General features: G+C 40.1%; 2 protein-coding genes across 5 annotated transcripts in view; both read left to right on the top strand.

The window, feature by feature from the left end:
* The window catches only part of LOC125884450 (uncharacterized), a 57176-nt gene extending 44464 nt beyond the window's left edge, over positions 1 to 12712 (top strand). Inside the window, exons 3-8 of one of the 4 annotated variants that reach the window (XM_049569414.1) lie at positions 3795 to 3868; positions 4803 to 5162; positions 7494 to 7580; positions 8170 to 8282; positions 11349 to 11437; positions 11949 to 12699. In XM_049569414.1, the coding sequence (XP_049425371.1) occupies positions 3795 to 3868; positions 4803 to 5162; positions 7494 to 7580; positions 8170 to 8282; positions 11349 to 11360 (646 nt within the window). In that variant the 3' untranslated portion in view covers positions 11361 to 11437; positions 11949 to 12699. Of the gene's footprint in view, positions 1 to 3794; positions 3869 to 4802; positions 5163 to 7493; positions 7581 to 8169; positions 8283 to 8384; positions 9720 to 11348; positions 11438 to 11948 lie in introns of those variants that run through there. The other 3 variants (XM_049569416.1, XM_049569415.1, XM_049569418.1) reach the window with 3 other exon arrangements.
* LOC125884451 (myelin-oligodendrocyte glycoprotein-like) overlaps positions 1 to 21560 on the top strand; it is a 75058-nt gene that overhangs the window by 37342 nt on the left and 16156 nt on the right. The window lies entirely within an intron of this gene.

Here is a 21560-nt window from a genome sequence, read left to right as displayed (position 1 = left end):
ACTATTCTAACTAACTATACTAATCTCCTGAGTGTACGCATCTAAACAGCTGTGCATGACAATGAACTTTGCTTTTGTTATGTTCTAATCTGACATATGTAGTTATGTGTAGTTTTTCTTTGTGACAGTGCTCAGACTTGATCTGCTGAATTAATCATGATCATTGATTAGGAAATGATCCATATGCTCTAATACTGTCTACAACAGGTCAATAAACTGAAGTAATATCAAAATAACACATACATATGCACTGCACTGCAGTTTGCATTAGATACTGGAAGAGAAACTAGATATTTGCATATCATCATAGAGTCCAGCACCCATCTTTCTTCTCCCCTCAGGGATGTGTTCTTTCTCAAATACACAAATGAATGTCAGAGTGATCACTCATCAAGATTCGTCTCTAGGTATGCGGACAAGTATTTGTAAGCCTTCTTCATGGATCAGAATATGATCATGACTCAGTGCTGGATGAATTTGTTTTGGGTTTTTTTTGGTGTGGCCACTCTTTCCTCCACATTAATGTGTCTAAGACCAGTGAGATGTTTATTGATTTTCAGAGGAGGCCCTGTCGTCCTGCTCCTTGTTGGATCAAGGGAGCGGTGGCAGCAATGCAGCAGTACAAGTGCGACCATGCAGAGACAGAAATGACGTCCTGTAAACAATATAAGTCATCACGTTATAAAGTGAAATGTTTCATCGTAACACAATAAATAATATAATGTTATTATATGAAGCGTCCGTCATGCGGAAAAATAATATAACTTTAGTTTATGAAGAGATCAGACAGAGCCCACTCCTCTCCTCTTATATGCTTTACTCACAAGAGTGTGAATTGACCTGGATATGAAGCGTCTGTAGCGCCAAATAATATAACAAAGAGCTAAGACAAAAAAAGAAAAATAAATCAGCAGCAGCGGTCATATTTCAGCAGCGGAGCACCACCTGCCAGTTGCATATAGGGGGAACTCTGATTTGTTCTGTTTTGGAATACACAGTATTCTTCCAAATTAGTGTTAGTGTATTTTAATACTCAGAATTTCGCTTCGACAAGCTCTCTCTTTCTTGACCATACACCTGTTTGCATCCCTGAGAATAATGCCCAACAACATTGCTCAAAAAGTTGCTCTGTGTGTCATCAGTCTAACAGTTGTGTTGGTGAGTCAAAATGAGTGAGGGCTGCACAACATTAGACAAAACTGACAATGCGACAACAATTTTGTATACTGCGATATGTATTGCAATATACAGTGTATTGCTGTAACTTGAACAGCTCTATTTGGAAAGACGTCATCATTTGGGAGTTGGAAAGGCTGTATTTGCATGAAATATACATTTTACAATCAAACTGTCATGGAAACTGAGAACTTCACAACCTTAAGTATTAACCAGCAAAATAAGCAGGCATATTGCCTTTGACTAATATTATATTGATGATATGATGAACTTATAGTGTGAGTCTCACAATGTGACTATTGCACAAGAGCACATTGCGATGGTGATGCTCTAATGATATTGTGCAGCCCTAAACTGAATTGAATTCTGTGGTTCATCATAAAAAAATAACCAGTTTTTGGATTGGATTTATGACCTCTGGACCATTTTTGCACTGCATAGGAGTGACCCCCATCAAGTTGTTGGAAGTAACTAAGTAACTTCTACTTTGAGTGCATTTTAAACAAACTACTTTTTACTTTTACTTGAGTAGATTTTTAGATGGGTAGCTTTACTTGTAAGTAGAATTTCATCAAAGTAAGGATACTTTTACTTGAGTAGAATTTTTCAGTACTTTTTCCACCTCTGGTATTAAAATCCCTACGTATATAAATAATAGCATGATGATATAGAACAATTAATTAGCTTAGACTGTTTAATTAATGAATAGTCTTGGACACAGGGAGGGTCAGGCAGAGGATCGAACTCTCGGGTCATATTCACAAACATTCTGAGAACACTCTCAGAGCTCCTGACTTAGCCTAAAAACCTGTACTAAGGAGTCCTAGCTTAGGAGTGATTTAAGGAAGTACTCTTAGAAAGGAAGGAACAGAAACTTTTATCTGAGGAAGTGTAGTTGAGCACATTGACCACAAATGTCCCTGCACAATCTAGCATTTCATTTACTCACTGTCTAATAACTAACTGATGAAAATAATCATTAAAATTGGTTTCAAGAAAATTGTGTATTTCTGAAGCTTGCTGTGTAGAACCACTGTTGACAACCTATTGTCTCTGGAAGCTGGGCATGAATAATTTATCCTCTGTTTCTCAGGTGAATCTGAGGTGATTGGTTAACTTCCACCAATCGTGGCTGCTCCAGGTGATGACGTCGTTCTCCTCGTACGTCAAGAGGTCAGAGCTGCTCCACAGATGGTGAGTTAAGTCTTTCTAACAAGTATGATGGGTTAATGTTAATGTTAATGTTAATGTTAATGTTAATGTTTGAGTTAGTGCTTCAATTCTGAGAAATAAAAAGCTTTATTGTTAGTTTTGGTTGGCTCAAAGCCATGCTGCCTGTGATCCTCCAAGTTTGTCTTGTAGGCAGAAGTGGCGCATTGAGCTACTATTTTGTCTGTTGTGGAAATGCTTCCTTCTACTTTGGCCACAACCTGAATCCAGCACAACACTTTGTGAAGCCAGTTCCTCCCAGTCTCAATAAACATATGAACCAATGCCTCCTCATGACAAATTTGACCACACTGACAAAGACTAAAACTAGAGGTGTCCAGTGTATTATTTTAGATTTGTAAGTACACAATATCCTTTCAGTTATTTTTTTTCTAAAGGCTACTTTTTATTTTTATTTCAGTTGACTAAAATGTTTTCTTACACCCTGTTGTAGTTTTTAGTCTAGTTTCCATTATGATAACCTTGGCTGTTAGGCATGATGACATTCTGCAGTCTCATTTAGCCGCTCGTTGGCAACTGCTAACTTTATTGACCCAATTTATGTCGTACAACAAAACCTGAAAATTTCTCAAGCTTGTGTTAACCACAGACCAGTGCTAAAATGCTGACTCACTTCCGTTTTTTAGGACTCATTCCTGCTGCACTTTATAACTAAGAAGTTAAAGATCATGTACATTCAGTGAATAAAGATTCGGAAAATAAAATGCGTATTTCTTGAAAGACATGCTATCAAAACCTTGATTTAATGATGTACATTAAACGTCCTGATATACGTTACACATACATGATGTATGGAAACTGCCCAAGTGTTTTACCTACATTGTAAGTTTTATTTTGAAAAGACCAAATGCATGTATCGAGCAGAAACTGCGTTTACTGTGAAAATGAAAGCGTATTTTGAAAAGTCACAATGTGTGTAACAAGTGTAAATTGACACGCTGTAACAACCTGACACAGGAGAGAATCTAGCATGTCATATTTGCCGTTTAGGTCCACTGACAAAGTTTCAGTATTTGATGCTGAGATGAGAACGTGTTGCAACAAGAAGCTGTGTCTCACAAACTGCAGTAATAAACCCAGTTGAGATGGAATACTGAATGCTCTACCTCCATGTCCAAAGAATGCTGTTAAAATCCAAAAATACCAACGTCCCATATGGCTTAATTGGAAAATGCAACATTTGGAAAAAGGTCTAATTCAGAATATCCAAACAGAATATGCTGTTTACATGTTTACATCAAAGTCCAAATATTCTCATACTGGGAATAATAGTGGAATATTAGTGTGCATGTAAACTGACCTATTGTTTCTGACCCATAATCAAGGCTGGGTGCTGTCTTGTCTCTCTCACCCCTGTATTGATCATGATGAATCACATTCCTCTTCAGCTCTGTCTCCTCTCACAGGAAGAAGGTGATCTACATCATCCTGCTGCTCATCAACCTGACCTCCAGTGTCTGTGGTTAGTTTACACCTTCTGTTATTACCCAGAAAAAGAAAAGACAAAATACACTTTAAAGCACGTTTTCCTTGTTATTTCTTTGACATTTTAAAATATGTCAGTGAGAACATCTGTAAACTATTGAAGGTCCAGTGTGTTGGATTACCAAATCCAGATTACCAGTACTTTCAGTGGGATGCAGGGTGCTCCAAAATTCACACAAAATAGAACATCCTGAACTAATTACATTATGTTTGACATAAACAGCTATTTTGTAGAATATTTAATTAGCCATAAATTCATCATTTTATCCACAACCATGTGTACCTCACCTACATTGTCATGGTATGGATGCAATAATTCAAGTTGAAAATATTAAAGCATTTATCAAATATTGAGGAGAACAACAGGTAGAACAGCAAGCGCGGGGTAATAGTCAGTGTTTTTATTTCAAAATTGGAAAAAAGCGTTACACACTTTCTGCACTATTTGTCTTGATGCCTTTACTCCACTGGGCCTGACTTGTAACTGAGAAAGAATCTAAAAATAACCAGCAGATGGCAGCAAACATCAAGAACATATGCATTGATTTGAGTTTTTAATGATTGAACTTTTATCTACTGTGATCACCTTTAACATTTTTAATTCATAACGTTTTTCTAAATTAATGTCTTGACTTTACCACACAGCTCACAGTTTATTATATATTTCATGTCTTTATGACTTTGATGAATACAAAACTCAAGTCCTAAATATATATCTTGCATTTATGATGCACTTGGGTAATGCATCATGAACAAACTTACGAAATAAGTTTATGAAAATATATTATAACGTAAATATACTACTTAATACATATTGTAAAAATAGTGGTGTAAAAAAGCAATTTATCATTCTCTTAACTCTGTTTATCCTTTCTAATTTTTCGTGTTTGACTGCTCTGTCTCCTCAACAGGAACATTTGTAGTCAATGTGACACAGACCTCCTATCAGGCAGAGGAGAACCACAACATCACACTGGAGTGGATGTTCACCACCAAACCTGGCAGCTCCCTCCACTCCCTTTATATCTACTGTGAACTGTTAACTGATCTCAGACCATCAGTCCTGTTTCATCTACATGGAGGTGTTGAGGTCCCAGAGTCTCAGGATGAACAGTTTACAGGACGAGTCCAGTGTGACAAAGACGTCCTCAGAGAGGGACGACTCAGACTTCATGTGTCCAGACTCAGGACTGATGACTCAGGACTGTACATGTGTCAAGTGTTCACACGTTATGGCGGCAGCACTGCTACATGTCGGCTCAATGTCACTGGTAAGTTGATTCAGTAGAATTCAGTAAATGAAACTATACAACGAGTCGAAGGATCTTAGCTCAGCATTTTAGCACGCTAATAAACACTAAATAGAAACTTTGCCTGAGCTGAATTACCCAGTTTTGTAGGTATTTGGTCATAAACCAAAGAAATCAATAATTATTTTGACCTGATGATGGCACAGAGTTAAAGGATAACAGAGGCCTGATTTCAAGTATTCCTACAAACACTTTCTTCAGTCACTCAACAGAAGCATTGTGGATCTTTTGGGAGAATTTCTGCACACATTTGTAGCAAGCAAAATAGCAAATGTTTTGGAATTTTAAATCTGCTTCTGAAGTAGTGACAGAAAATCATGCTGCTTTGCAGAGGAAATCTAAATCCTGCCAGAGAATCTTTTGGCTTTGTATAAGGATTCATTTGAAGTCAGTTGGACTCATAATAACCACCGAGGTATGAGCATTTCAGTTTCAGTTTCCTCCTTTTCCTCTACTCATATGAAGCCAGGGACAACAGCAACATTTAACACAGGTAATGTTACAAAATTTGGCTCCATTACAACTCACAAGGTTCACTGACAAACCAACTGTCTTATACTAAACACGTTTTCCAAATACAACATGCTAACGTTATTAGCACCAGCCTATGGCATTTTACATTGTATAAATTAGCCTAGCAGCTAGCAGGGATTTCCTCTGCTCATATGAAGCCAGGATAAATCACACACAAGACTTAAAGTAAATAAAAGCTTTGTTTCCACTGAGGGAAATGGTTTCAGCTTACAGAAACAGACAGGAGGTCTGCGTCGCTGTGACGTGTAGTTACATTTCTGGGGAGGTGCAGATGGCGCTGATTCGACACATAAGTATAATCCATGTAATGACTGTCATTATTACATGTGCGTTTCTGTAAACATTTCCACTCCTTCCACGACAAACTAAAGTGGAAGCTGTTGAAGAAGCAGGTTAAGTCGTCCCCTGCCTTTCAAACCATTTACAAATCAAATGTTTAGTCACTCTCTTAGCAGTATGCTTCCACCACTATTGTTTTAAGATAGAAATCTAATACAGCGTCTTTTGTACTCAAGCTGCTGGTGCTGAATGTACTTCAAATATGACCGTAGTCAATATTTATTGTTATTTCAGAGAGCTGTATTCTGTATTCTTTTGGTTACAATGCTAAGAAGGAAGGTGAGGAGTTTCGATGTAGAAAGGACGATCATGAAATTATTCTATTTTTCTTTGATCGAGTCCGTTCCTTCCTTTAACATGGTCTGTTGGTTTGGTAATCTGAGCCTTAAAATCAAGAACAGGTTGGAAAAAGTGGTCAAGCTGTGGTGTAAGATCACTGGTGTTACTTTAAATGACCTCCAGCATCTGTATGAAGAGAGGGTCACCTCTGAAGCTCGGTCTGTTGTCTCAGACTCTCAACACCCCGTCCATGTTGAGTTTTAGATGCTTCCATCAGGGCAGAGGTTTTGCCTCCCTAAATGCAGCACTAAGCGTTACAGATCCTCCTTTGTCCCGTATGTTATTGCTGATCTTAACAAGCAGTGGCCCTTGATGTCCATGATTCACCCCTGACGGTGTGTCATACTGGATTCTGTATGCTTACATCATACTGTCTGTTTTGTTGTACTCATGACTACTGTCTGTATCTCAAAGTGCCCCTCAGGAAGTTGAACCTGAGCTTGACCTATATACAGCACTACATAGCATGTGATGGAGAAGTTTCAACTTCTGTTCCTCTTTATTGTTTATGCTTGAGATTTTAATAAATTATGTCCTAAACTGATCAGCAGTCAAAAGCCATTCAAAGCTGATTCAAGCCTGTGGTGGCTGGAACAAAATCACACGACTGTATCATCATGTAGTTAATGTAAAGTCAGTTTGATGTATCAACATTTTGTCTTCTCTATACGATACAAAAAAACATGTCTATTCTGGAATTACATATATATATATATATATATATATATATATATGTATATGTATGTATGTATGTATGTGTATATATATATATATATGTATGTATGTATGTATGTATGTGTGTATATATATATACATATATATATATATATATATATATATATATATATCGGTATGTATGTATATCTATGTCTTTATGTATATCTATATATAGATATATATATATTTATGTCTATGTATATATATATATATATATATATATATATATGTGTGTATATGTATAAGGTCAGAAGCTTAAATATTTTAAAGTTCTATTATTTTATATTTGTCAACAATAAGAAACTGCTGTCGTCTCCTTTAAATGTAGAGCTGTAAGTCACTGCGAAACTTCTGTTTTTCCAGAGCCAAAGTCAGCTCAGAAAACAGAAACACCACTGCAACCCATCAGTCTACAAACGTCTGATCCAACGGAAGACAAAGACGTTAAAAGTGAGAAGTGAGAGTTCTCAGCATGAACATGCTATTTTTAAGTTTCTTTACCCTTGTTTTTCAGTCAGGCTTCATGTTTAAAGTTATAAGATTTTCAAAATGTCTCTAATGGTGTGTTGTTTTTTTCAGCAATAGCCAGGCAAATTTTGTATTTGTAGTAGTTTTTATTGTTAGTGGCGGGGTCCGCCATTCCTGCACTGGACTCAAATTGTACTCATGCACAGCTGGTTCACAGGGAACGATGTCTGCATGTTACACGATGTGATTTTACCTCATTGATACTTTATTTCCTACTGCTGCTGCTTCACATTAAAAGAGTTCAACTGGTGAAACATGAGGTGGCTTTTATTGTGAAGCAGTCACAGGAAACTTAATATATCTGTCTTTAAGTTTAGCACCGGCAGCAATCACTGATAATCTACAACACAAGACAGTCGTTTTCGGCATTTTGTGTTTCAGGGCTGAAATCTGATGGATTATAACTAAAGCTTTAGAGTTTATCAGACCTGACACTGAGTCACATTCATGTTGTGTGTTTGTTGTTTTCTAACATCAGCTCTTATCGTCTCTTTTTGTTTGCTCCTGTCAGGTGGGCTGTCTAGTCGGAGCAGAGTGATCCTAATTGTGGTTTTCTGCATCTTGCTGGCGATCATAGTTGTTGGAGTCACAGGATATTTGATACACAAGTATCGAAAACGGGAGGTACGTCAGAGCCTTTCATTTTTGAGTTCATGTGTTTCAATAATGCTAACATGCTGACAGCTGACTAATTATTAATTTTCTTTCCTCTCCAACAAATGAAAGGACCTGTAGTCTAAGTGGTTTCCCTAAGACTACATTGGTGGTTCATAGAGATGAGAACACTACACACCTACCTTGCCTGGATTTTTCCCTGTTAATTTGAGGAGTCAGACCCGTCCAGTCACAGCTGGACACAGTGGACCTGCAGGAGGGAGGCTTTTATAGTATGAAGGGAAGCACTCTACTGCTAGAAAATCCTGTTCGTTTCTCTGATTCAGGCTCAAAGTTTCACCCCTGTGCTGATGACAGAAACAGCAGTAGCTCAGTCCACAGAATCATGGGTTGGGAACTGGAGGGTCGCTGGTTATAGTTGCTATCTGGACCAAATATGGAGCCTGGACTGGTAGTGGAAATTGAATGGAACTTTTAACTTCACAGGCAATCATAAACGCCATGAAAAGACAGAGGGTGTGGGCACATCCACATTCACAGGAATGGTGGGATGGTGTTGTTCCTGGCTTCGATGACGACATGTTCATATGGAGCTTTCGGGTGTTGCGGGAGTCCTTCAGTTACATCTGCTGTTGTCTAGGCCCTGTCCTGCACCACGAACTACTGTCTGCCCATGCCTGTGAATAAACGGATTGCCATCGCCCTGTGGAGACTGGCCACCAACAATGAATACAGGAGTGTGAGTCACCTTTTTGGCGTTGGTATTTCTACAGTTTGCCGTTGTGTGCAGGACTTCTGCTATGCAGTCATAAAGGTGCTGCTTTCTGACCATATCAAGACCCCTGATACCAGAAAATTGATTGAGATGGCTACATATTTTGACAACAGGTGGAGGGCACCTCAATGCGTTGGAGCAATAGACAGCAGCCACATCCCCATCTTAGCACCTGAATTGTTCCCACGTGACTTTTATAATAGAAAGGGATGGCACTCCATTATACTACAAGGTGTTGTTGATGGCAAGGGTCTGTTCTGGGATGTGTGTGTAGGCTTTCCTGGTAGTGTACATGATGCACGCGTGCTGAGACAGTCCCATTTCTGGGAAATTGTGGGAGATGGACAGTTTTTCACACAACACACTGTCAATATTGCTGGACATGACATAGGACACTACATAATTGGAGACCCTGCATACCCACTGAAATGCTGGCTGATGAAGCCTGTTTTGGATACCGGCCGACTGACCCAGGAAAAACACAACTACAATGCATATTTTTCTTTGCCACTCCATATGCATCCAGCTCTATATTTAGTTAGTTATTGTGTACTGTTTTTTGATGTTGAGAGAGAAGTGGCATTTATGTTGGCAAAGTTCTTTATTGACAGAATGTCTCTTTTACACTGCCTTTGTTTCAGAATAATTGAAAATAAAAACTGACAGCAAAGTTCTTTTAAAAAAATGTGAAATGTCTTCCTTACATATGAAAAAACATATACAGTAACAGACTGTGGTTAAATGTTCACTCTTCAAACATTAACACCATCTTAACTTCATATAAAGTAATCTATAAATCTTTAAGTATAAAATGTAAACAAAGAATCATCAATACAATAAACTTAACTATAAATAAATAACGTCAGTTTTCTGGACATAAATAACAGTGAAATTAAAGTGAAGGGCCTTCATTGCAATTGTTTAATTTTGTCCTTGATTCGGGTGCTGACACCCTGTATGGCAGAGACCATCCTCTCCACCAGCCCCAGCAGAGTAGTGGTGCTCTGCTCCTGGTGTGTCATCATCCTCTCCTCTCTCGCCTCGGCCCTCTCATCTGATTCAACCAGGTATGCAAGAAGAGCATCCTGGTTGTCATCTCTCTCTTCCTTTTTCCTGGGTAACAGAAAACATGTATCAAGCAATACTGAAATCATTTTCCCAGGTGGCGCCTGAGGTCAGGAGGACAGGACAGATGTCAGCCATGATGACATAATAATATTATTCTGACTATGCCCAAGCTCGTCTACTCGTTTAGGCATCAATATGCATCTTAACTAATGTTAGCTTAAATATAACCAGGGGTGATTTACTTTGAAATACAAAGCAATCTTCATAAATCATCATCATCATCATCATCATCATCATCATCAAAATCATCATCATCATGGGGTCTATCCCCAAATAGTTACTTCCTCTTTTCTTTGCTTGCCTGTGGTCAGGGATTTCTCTCTCCTCAGAAGCAGTACTGGTGGTACCATGTCTGCTGGTGGAGGGCTCACTGATGGTGGTGGTGGTGGTGTCGGATAATTCTGAAGGCGATATTAAATCAGATGAGTCGTCAGGCTTAATTATAGCCTACGGTTTCCCAAAATACACATTATATGCAGAAGACAGAACACATGTAAGATTTTAAGATGTCAACACGAGCTTACAGAAATGTAGCCCACCTAGTGTATTAATTCATTAATCTGCTCTTTTTGTAGATGCTACTGCCACTGCTGTTTCGTTCTTGGTGATTTTGGTTCCTTCTTGGTGATTTTGGTTCGTTCTTGGTGGATTTGGTTCGTTCTTGGTAATCTTGGTTCGTTCTTGGTGGATTTGGTTCGTTCTTGGTGATTTTGGTTTGTTCTTGTTGATTTTGGTTCGTTCTTGGTGGATTTGGTTCGTTCTTGGTGATCTTGGTTCGTTCTTGGTGGATTTGGTTCGTTCTTGGTGGATTTGGTTCGTTCTTGTTGATCTTGGTTCGTTCTTGGTGGATTTGGTTCGTTCTTGTTGATTTTGGTTCGTTCTTGGTGGATTTGGTTCGTTCTTGTTGATCTTGGTTCGTTCTTGGTGATTTTGGTTCGTTCTTGGTGGATTTGGTTTGTTCTTGTTGATCTTGGTTCGTTCTTAGTGGATTTGGTTCATTCTTGTTGATTTTGGTTCATTCTTGTTGATTTTCACACAAAATAAAAGATCCTTAATTATAGAATATTTAATTAGCCAAAAATTCATTGTTTTTATCCATAACCATGTTTACCTCATCTACATTGTCATGGTACAGATGTTGTTCATGTGTGTGTTTCTGCTCATGTGTCCAGACTCAGGACTAATGACTCGGGCCAGTATATATGTGAAGTGTCAACAAATTATGGTGATAGCACTGCTACATGTCGGCTCACTGTCACTGGTAAGTTGATTCAGTAGAATTCAGTAAATGAAACTATACAAAGAGTCTAAGGATCTTAGTTTAGCATTTTGGCACACTAATAAGCACTAAACAGAAACTTTGCCTGAGCTGAATTACCCAGTTTTGCAGGTATTTGGTCATTAACAAAAATATATATATATTATGAACTGAAAGGAAAGTCAGAGGATGAGGCCTGATTTCAAGTATCCCTCCAAATACTTTCGTCAGTCACTCAACAGAAGCATTGTGGTACTTTTGGGAGAATTTCTGCACACAGTTTGTAGCAAGCCAAACTTCATATCTTTAATATGCACATCGCAGCTTTGGTGAAGTAAAAAATTATGGCGTTGCACTTTCATGATGACTGCCAGTGATGCCAAATAGGATTATATTGAAGCCCTTTTGATGCAAAAGTTTTCTCTCAATCTGCTGTGGTTAATTTGTTTTACTGAAAAGTTTCCACTTCAGGAAGTCTTTGACTCTTTATCTTTTACCACAACTGCTGAAACAGTGAGCCTACAACCAGGGAGTCGGGAGAGGATCGGCCTCTACGTTGGACTGGGACTGGCAGCAGCTCTACTGCTTGTCTGTGTTGGACTTGCCTTAAGATGCCCCACGGGGGACCCAAACCAACCATTTCATCAGGATAAGAAGAGTTGCTGTGGACCTCGTTAAAATTCTGGGAGAGGACGTGGTGGTAGTGGATAAAAACAACCACTCTAAAGTTGACATTGACAACAGACCTCCTGAGGAAACTGTCATGTAACAATACAGTCTTTTTGCCGCAATGTGCAGGAGCAGTGGCGTCAGAGCCAGAAACCAAAGCAAACTGAACCAACTGACCAGACCAGCACTAATGTGTTTAACTTCTTGATCCAGTCATCACAAAACTAGGGCACCTCCACATCAGTGCCTGAATCACAACCTGAAAGTTTTATTCAAATCGACCACTAGGGGGCACTTCAAACACAAAAACAGACACAGGTGTGTGTGTGTATGTAATGACTTTTTTTTTTTTAAATTATTTTTAATTTTATGATCCCTTGTAAAGATTCAGGCAGTAGACATGGTTAATTTGATGATTGAATTAATTGTATTTGCCTCTTCACTGTGTTTGTTTTTGCCTTATTGCATTTTTTATTTTGTCTCTGTGTCAGAAAGATGCTATGCAAATAAACTTGCCTTGCCTGCAACTGCACGCACAGTATTTTTCAAAATTACAAGAGTAAACTGCACAAAACCGGCACATAAACACAGTTTAAAGCCAGTGAAGTTATTACATGACCAGTATCAAGGTGTCAACGTGTACCATCAGGCTTTGTATTCAGAGAGCACTGTCACGTTCTTGTCTTTTATGTGGTGGGGCTACCGCTTGGTTTATTTTTGGATCAGAGATTAAAAGTTATGATATGATAAACATGACATGCCCTCCCTGCGAGTGTCATGGAAGGGCTGGAGCCAATCACAGCATGCATTGAGCAAGAAGTGAGACACAGCCTCAGGACAGGTTTACGCATGTTATGTTGAGGATAAACACTCTTAGTCACATACAGGCAGACTGTGTTCAGACTGTAGGAGGAAACTGGATGCAGAATAAGTCTCAGTAGCATCTGTTACTAAAAAAAGCCCCAGAAAACAGCTGACTATTGATCAGATGAGAATGAAAACCTCCCTGATGATGGTAAAGGGAAAGAATTAGGCTCTCTACAAGGATACTACTACTGTATTTCCTTGGTGTTGATGCCAGGAGAGTCACAAGATACTATGGATGAGAACTTGTATTTCTGGTTGTTTCCCATCTGGCATCCATGCGTCTCATATGAGAGATGAGTCAGGCACTTTTTACGTCATTATCAGGTAAGAATTGTTTTGATGGTTTGCAAGACATTTCGGTTAAAACTGGCTAAATTTGGTTGAAAAGACAAAGTTCTTTAAAAGTCTAGTTAAAGGAAAGGGTCAACATTTTGGTTAATGCATTTATTAGGGGTTTTTTTTGCTTATAGTTGGATGAGGTTTGCAATTTAATGTCTGTACATCTTTGGATAGAGGCAAACAACTGTTTTTGCTCTGTTTCCTGTATTTACGCTAAGCTACATTTGCAGCTTTTGGCTGTGGCTTTATGTTAAAGAGGCAACAGATAGCATCTTTTCCTAAATATATCATTATGAAAATAATGTGGGTTGCACAGGGTAGTGGTCACACTAAAATCAGACTATCAGCATTTACATAGGTTACTTAGTGGCTTTGCAATAAGCTTCTGCCACCGGTGCCGACATTTCAGCGGCAAAAATCTGCTTTATAGCAGGGAACGCGTCATGTATTGCAAAATTGGTCGGTCAGCCAATCAGGGACTGGAGCGTGTCCTTAGGAGGAGTTGGGCATGAGATAGTTGAGTCATGAGCACAATGGCAGCTGAAAAGAATTCATTCACGTTCCCTCCGGCTGCTCCCAGGTCCATGTCGGAATGAGACCCAGACCCTCGTCCTGATAAGGGATCGAACCTGACCTACCACCCTACAGACGTTATCTAACTTACTAAAACAAGCTACATCCATACATGTAAGCTAGCTAGCAATAACAATAGCTTGCTACTGTTAGCTAACTAGTAGCAAAGTTACTTATGTGACTGACGGAAGTAATTACAAAATAAGCCTACTCAGACTTATAATAACGTTAGCTTATAACTTAGGGCAGCATATAACAGACTTATAATAGCTTTTGAAAACCAAAATGTGAGAAATTTGAGTTTAACTCTTGAGTGGACATTGTCAAGCAGCGATCTTTGATCCCCACGGTCAATTTGGTCATTGCGACAGTGCGATGCAACACCACTAGGTGGCGCCAAGCTAAATAAAACAAATCCTATCTGTTACCTGTTTCGCAAACAATCTCGTCACATATAGACGTTTGGTCAAGGTACCCTGGGTGTGTTGGTTGTTGACATTCTGGGATGCCGTGTCAAGTTCTGCCTGTTACATGCATTGTCTTCTTTCAAAATACACTTCTGTTTTCATAGGAAATGTAAAGTTTGCATAGTTTCTTTCAAAATAAAAGCACTACGTTAGTACAACACCGCAAATTGACGTTTGTTTTCTTCCAACAACAAAAACATGACGTTAGGTTTCAGAAAAAAGAACAGGGTTTGGACACGAACACAACATTCCTGGGTGAAAGTCTGTGTTTGTTGGACCCATCCACCCACCTACCCTATGCAGACTTTTGCAGCCTTAACTTTTGTTCTTGCCCCTTCGCGTTTCCCTGACTGCCAAGTGCCTTTAAATTATAATGGAGACCGTATCATGCCGATGTGGAAGGACGGCTTTTTTCGTCAGTGTCTGACGCCACAAGACACTGCTCAAGTGCTGCATTTTGACAACTTTGGGGTGAGACCGCCTTGTTTTTAGGCGTTGAAATTAAGAGTTTTAGACGTTATTACACACTTGTGACTATCAAAAGTCCTCCCAATGTCTCCATATGCGGACTATTAACTGTTCCAAGACAATTCTTAGCTGTTTTTTATACTTAACAGGTACGACTTATCTCAAACAGAGAAATCAAAAATGCATACCAAACAAAAGCTTGGGTGTCAGAAGGTTAAATCTTTCTGTGGTTTCACTGACATGTCAAACACATTAATGTGAAGCAGATCTGAACTATCCAATAAAATACAGTTATGTAAATGCAGTTAAAAAATGAATGATATGTGATCAAAATCAGCACCTAGTAAGGTTCTTCTCATTAGGTATCAAAATCCCTGTATGAGCAGGCTGACGAATGTGTAAGCTCATAGTGGGAAAATAACAGGCAGGCAATGAGGAAGTGGAGTAAATCATTATTGAAAGGAATGAAGGCGCACCTGTTTAAAGAGCCTGTTCATAGTAAGATAATAAATAATAGATACTGTGCAGTTCTAAAAATAGGATTACAAATAAGACAGGTGAAACTTCCTGTACACCCACGCTTCGAGACTACTTCCTGAGCAAATCACAGCGGAGTTTCAAGATAATTTACATCTGTTGACAGATGAACAGAAAAACTCCCTCTGTCGTGTTTCAGTTTTTATTCTTGTCCAGCCAGTTGAATTCACAAAAATTCTAAATTCAACTTTTTGCCTTAATTTTGTGAGAGAAAGAAACAGGGTGAACGCAAGGCTGAAACAAAGGCAGAGCTTTCAAATTCGTTGTACAACTGGATCCCACCTCCAACTCCTCAGATGCGAGTGAAGCTTGGTCAGCGGCCCTCAGCGATACTGAAGAACCGAGACACCCTTCAGGGCGTTATGAGACGCACTGGGTGGCGGCATTTCCCGACACTCTGAGCAACTGTTGTACATCACGAGTCAAGTCTGCATAAAATGATTAGGAGGGGAGGTTGAGGAAACTCCAGAGGCAGCAACAGTTTCAGTTTACACAAGAACCAGGGAATATCAGTGATATTTCAAAAGCTATTGATTGCTTATTTCAGAATGTACGACTCCACTGCTTGTTTGGTTGTTACTGTTAAACTTTACCTCAGTGAGTTTGGGACTTTCTGTAAGTTGGTTTGTGCACATGGAAAGTTGCCTGCTGCATTGGTTGCAATGGCAACGATGCATATGAAAATGGCTTTAATTCTATTTCTACCTCACAAATGATGTATGCCTGGTGACATGTGTAAGGTGTGTTATGTGACTACATTATGCTACTAAAAAACTTACTTTTTAAAGTCAAACCAAAACCTAACCACATACTTTTGTTGCTTAAAGTACACCTAAAAACAAAGCGGAAAACGAGCGGAAATTGACACACCTTCCCTAAGCACCCAAAACTGACGCTGGAGGGGTACCTCAGCCCATTCTCCTTCCTAACTATTCATATACTGCTGTTTTGTCAGTGGACGATTGTGTTAGACATAGACCCGCAGAGGCACTCCTTGTGGCAGATGATAAGCATCCGACAACGGCAGTTTCTACAACCCGGTCTCGAGTATTGGCGCTTGAGCAGTGACTTTCGGCATCAGACACTGATGAAAAAAGCCATCCTTTTACGGTGACATGATACACAGCAGGGCAGTGTCAGAGGGACATGCTGCAGGACAACAACCTAAGTTAAGAGAGCGGAGTCTGAACAGGTTGGGTGGAAGTGGTGGTGGATGGATCCGACTTTCACCCAGGAGCCAAACCATGATGTTATTTTACGAATCTAAGCAGAGTTTTGTTGCCTAACTCTAAAGAAATTTACCTAGAAATTAAATGTTTTACCAACGTTGTAAGTGTATTGAGAGTGGAGATGAAACCTTCCTGAGTGTCCAAAACTGATGCTGAAGGGTACCTCAGCCCATTCTGACTCTCAACTCATCAGCGATGACAGCATCAGCCACTGATGCACAGTGGCACCTTTAATGGTGATATAATTTGCACTGGGTGCAGGTTCAGACACAGCAGGCAACAGCCTGACTCATCGAATACCGCTGTTTTGTCAGTAGACGATTGCGTCAGACATTGACACACAGGGGGATTTTTTGTAATGGATACGCACCATGCGGGAACTACTGTGATATAAAGAGCAATAAAGTCCATCTAGGGAGTGTGGGAGGGGTGGTGGACAGGTCAAACAAACTCTGAACCTCACCTGGGTGCTTGCTGTTCATCTCTTGTGTGAATTTGAAGCCAAACCATGATGTTAATTTATAAATCTAACCAGAGTTTTGTTGTCTAAACCTAAGGAAATTAACTTAAAATAAAGTGTTTTACCTACATTGTTAGCGTATCAAAAGTGCCACAAGAGGAAGCTGTACTTTTTCTGTGAAAACTGAAGTTTATTTTGAAGAGACACACTGCATGTAAGGAGCAGAAGTTGACACGCCTTCCCTGAGCGTCCAAAACTGACGCTGGAGGGGGACCTAGAGCGTCACAGTTTGTCATGTGACAATTTGAGAGTGAGAATGTGTTGTATTTTCAAAGGTTTTAAACATGTCTGTGTGTATTTATGCAAATGTTTTTCTACGTTTGCGTAAGTGCATAGACTGTAATTCTGACTGTATTAAGTTGATCAGGTGTAGTTTATTAGTACAATTGTTAAAAATGGGACAGATTAATACAAAACAAAACCTGTGGAGGTGAGACAGAGTAGACAAATAAAAATAAAGTATAAAAGGAAAGCAATGTTGAGAAAAAGAAGACTGTAATCCACCGTATTTTCTACAAACATGCACTGAATATTTGTTCAGTTTCATAAAATGAAAATAATAATAATATATTATATTGAGTGCATTTCATGTTACTTAAAGACACTTTACATTAGTTATAAAAGATCATAAAATAGAATACAGTAAAATACACATAATAGCATTCAGACATGAGTTCCAGAGGGAGGGGGCAGCTATGGAGAAGGCTCTGTCATCCCAGGTTTGGTGCTCTGCCCTGAGTGGTGGAGTCCGGAGGTCAGCATCAGAGGAGCGGAGGCTGCAGGAAGTAGTGTGGCAGTGGAGCAGGTCAGTGAGGTGGGAGGGGGCCTGGTTATGGAGGGCTTTGTGAGTGAGTAGAAGGACTTTGACTTGGATGTGATGTAGGGAACCAGTGGAGGATCAGGAGGACAGGGGTGATGTGATCAGGCAGCAGAGCTCTGGATGTACTTGGAGTTTATTTAGGACTTAGGATAATGTATCATAAAGATGCTGTTACAGTCAATTAGATGTGATGAAGGCGTGGATGAGGGTCTCAGCAGCAGAGGGGGAGCGATGCGCGGAGACGAGCTTTGATTTTTAGGTGGAGGGAGGCAGTACTGGTGATTTGATTGACATGCTTTTCGAAGGAGAGGTTGTTGGATGTGTGGGGAGGGACGCATTTCAACACTGTTTCCTCTCAGGTGGGTCCTATTTTGATTGTTGAGTAGAGGGTTGCATCCGTTTCTGAGGAGGACACACACACGGAAACTACTGAACTATCAGCAAGCAAGGTACAGTACTGTATGTGGTGGGGTGGACAGTTCTTACACAAAGAATAAAAAGCAAGCATTGGGGCTAACTTTAACTGCTTTAGATAGTGCTTAGCTTTTCTTTACTGTACTTCGGTGATCACTCATTGTGTCACATGTTACACTTGTGGATCAAAAGTAGGTGGGAGGCGTGAACAATGTGTGTGTATCTATGTGTGTGTGTGTGTGTGTGTGTGTGTGTGTGTGTGTGTGTGTTACCTCTGTCCCTCTTTGGTTGACCTTCCTTTGTGATGGTGACATCAGTGTACGACACATCATCAGGGTCAATTTGACCTGCAACACAACACTCCTCACTGTTACACCCATGCTGAGTTTACATTTAAGTTCTCATTGTTTAAGGCAAATTAAAATAAACCAGAAAAGGGAAATGAAAACTTGAGGTTTTGGGCTTTTGGACGACAGTATGAAGATAAAAAAAAATGCAAATATTAAAATAGAGCTGCAGTAGCATGACGAAGTTTGGGTCAAAATTTCGTTAACTGTGAATAGTGGTCAGGCCAGGGCCAGGGCCACCATGTGTAGCAGGCGGACACTAGGACCCAGGCAACTATTTGGGAAGTCAAGTGAAGCTATTATGAGGCTCATGGAGCACAGGTGTGTGAGCCTCACTCCTCTGCACATGCTTGCCTGGTGAGCTGAACAAACCTTGTGTTTTAAATAGAATTAATTTGTTGCAAAGTTAATGCAGGGTTGCAAATCGTGTATTGGTTTTAATGTAAATATTGAATGTGTTGTATTCTTTTATTGCAAAAAAAATGACAGGATTATTAAATACATTTGTTTATGTAAAGGGTCCTAACAGTCCAGGAGTGGTGGTAGTGGCAGTAGAAAGGTATGAGTGTCTTTAATATTAAACAGTGTTTGCCTGCGGCTAGGTAAGTATAGTGTGTTGTGTCACAGGAGCGGCTGCTGCAGTAGGAGTTCACCTGAGTTGTGGTGAAATAATTTAAGATTTGCTGTGGCACTGTTTTTCTGTTGCCCCGACTAAGAATTTTCCTAGTCGACCAGTCGTCGTCATTTAGGGCCATTAGTCAACTAGTCGCCTGCATGTTTATGATATTTATATTTTCAAATGATAAATTTTGAGCGGGGCAACACAATGGTTTGAGTTGAAGTTGTGAGAAAGAATAGTATCAGTAACATTGTAAACACAGTAGATAGATAGATAGATAGATAGATAGATAGATACTTTATTGATCCCGAAGGAAATTCACTTGCAGTTGCTCCATAAGACACACATTCCAATTAAAATAATACTTAAAATATAAAATCAAGGAAAGGTAAAATACAAGAATATCTAGAAAAGCACTCAGAGAGAGCAGACTTCTGCCAAGTAGGTGATATTCCCTCCCCCTCTGCATCAGATTTTGCAGCCTGCATCACAATTAGGTTATTTGCATCACTATCATTATTCGGTTATATATGCCTTCACCATGGAGACACTCTGGTGTATTTATTTCGTTTTTATTTTGTACTAACACAGAATATAATATGTTTTTTTGTATTTTTCACTTTCTTTTTTTCCAAGACAGAACATTAATTTCAACTTTAGAATTACAACAATATTTAGCAAGAAGAACAAGACGTGCTTTCCGGCCACCAGATGGCGCTATTTTCACCATCTTTTTAGGAATTGGAATTGCTGCTGAGGCTGTCAGATGATAGACTTTTTTATTATTTTATCCACTTTGCTTCAACTGATCACCACCAAAATTGTATCATCTGTTCCTTGTCCCATTATGCACCTTTCCTTAAAATTCTGTCTGTCTAAAAATCTGTTCATAACTTTTTGAGTTATTTTGCAGACAAACAGACCAACACCTGAAACATAACCTCCTTGGCGGAGGTAATAAAAGTGTAGGCATAAAATACATTATGTGTTGTAAAGTGGCAGAAGTGGCTTAAAGTAGCTAAAAATGAGTCTACTGGGATAAGAAGTTAGTTAGTGCAGGTGCTGTTGTACAGTCTGACTGCTCTGGGGACAAAGGACTTTCTTAGTCTGTCCATGGAACAGTTCAGTGACTGCAGTCTGCCACTGAACGTGCTCCTTTGAGAGCTGATGGTAGTGTGCAGAGGGTGGCTGTCATTGTCCAAAATTGCCAGCAGTCTGTCCATGGTTCCCCTCTCTGCCATGACCACCACAGACTCCTGTTCCATGCCCACCACAGAGCTGGCATGCCTGATGGGTTTGTCCAGTCTCAGGCTGAGCCCCCCCCCCCCAGCACACCACAGCATAGAACAGGATGCTGGCCACCACAGACTGATATATCACCTGCAGATGTTAAAGGAAGCCAGCCTTCTCAGGAAGTATCACTTGCTCTGCCCTTTCCTGTAGAGGTGGTCTGAGTTTACAGACCAATCCAACTTGCTGTCCAGCTGCAGGCCAAGGTACTTGTAGGAGGTGACTACCTCCACCTCCGCCCCCTCGATGGAAACTGGCTTCAGGTGGGGACTTGTCCTCCTGTAGTCAACTACCATTCCTTGGTTTTGGCGGTGTTAATCTGCAGCTGGTTCAGTCGACACCATTTCACGAAGTCCTCCACAGTGTTCTTGTACTCCTCCTCAGTGCCTCCCCTGATACACCCCACAATGGCAGTGTCGTTTGAAAACTTCTGCATATGACATGTGTCTGAGTTGTACTGGAAGTCGGCAGTGTATAGGATGAAGAGGAGGGGGGGAGAGTACAGTCCCCTGTGGTGCTCCTTTGCTGCTGGTCACAGTCCCCCAATCCCAAATGGATCCCTTACAGCCTTGTTGACTCAAGCCCTTACAGACCAAGGACCAATTCCATTTCTTCCCCTTAGCCCTTGTCTTGGCCCTTCCCATTGTTTTTTTTCCACGTTTACGTGAGGGGAAGTGGTGTCCCAGTTCTCCATCAGGTTAGCTCTTAACCTAATTGGTCCTAGGTCTGTGAGGGCTTAGGGCTTGAGTCAACAAGTCTGTAAGGGATCCATTTGGGATTGGGGGAGTGTCTGATGTGCAGCCTCTCAGCCTGACAAACTGCGGCCTGTCAGTGAGGTAGTCTGTGATCCAAGACATGATGGAGGGGTCAACACACATTGTGGACAGTTTTTCCTGCAGGAGAAGGAGTTGGATTGTGTTTAATGCGCTGGAAAAGTCGAAGAAGAGGATCCTCAGTGAGCCATTTC

Source organism: Epinephelus fuscoguttatus, linkage group LG23 (genome assembly GCF_011397635.1).
Source record: "Epinephelus fuscoguttatus linkage group LG23, E.fuscoguttatus.final_Chr_v1".
In the NCBI taxonomy this organism is placed as follows: Eukaryota; Metazoa; Chordata; class Actinopteri; order Perciformes; family Serranidae; genus Epinephelus; species Epinephelus fuscoguttatus.
This window is presented reverse-complemented; position numbering and strand designations above follow the sequence as displayed.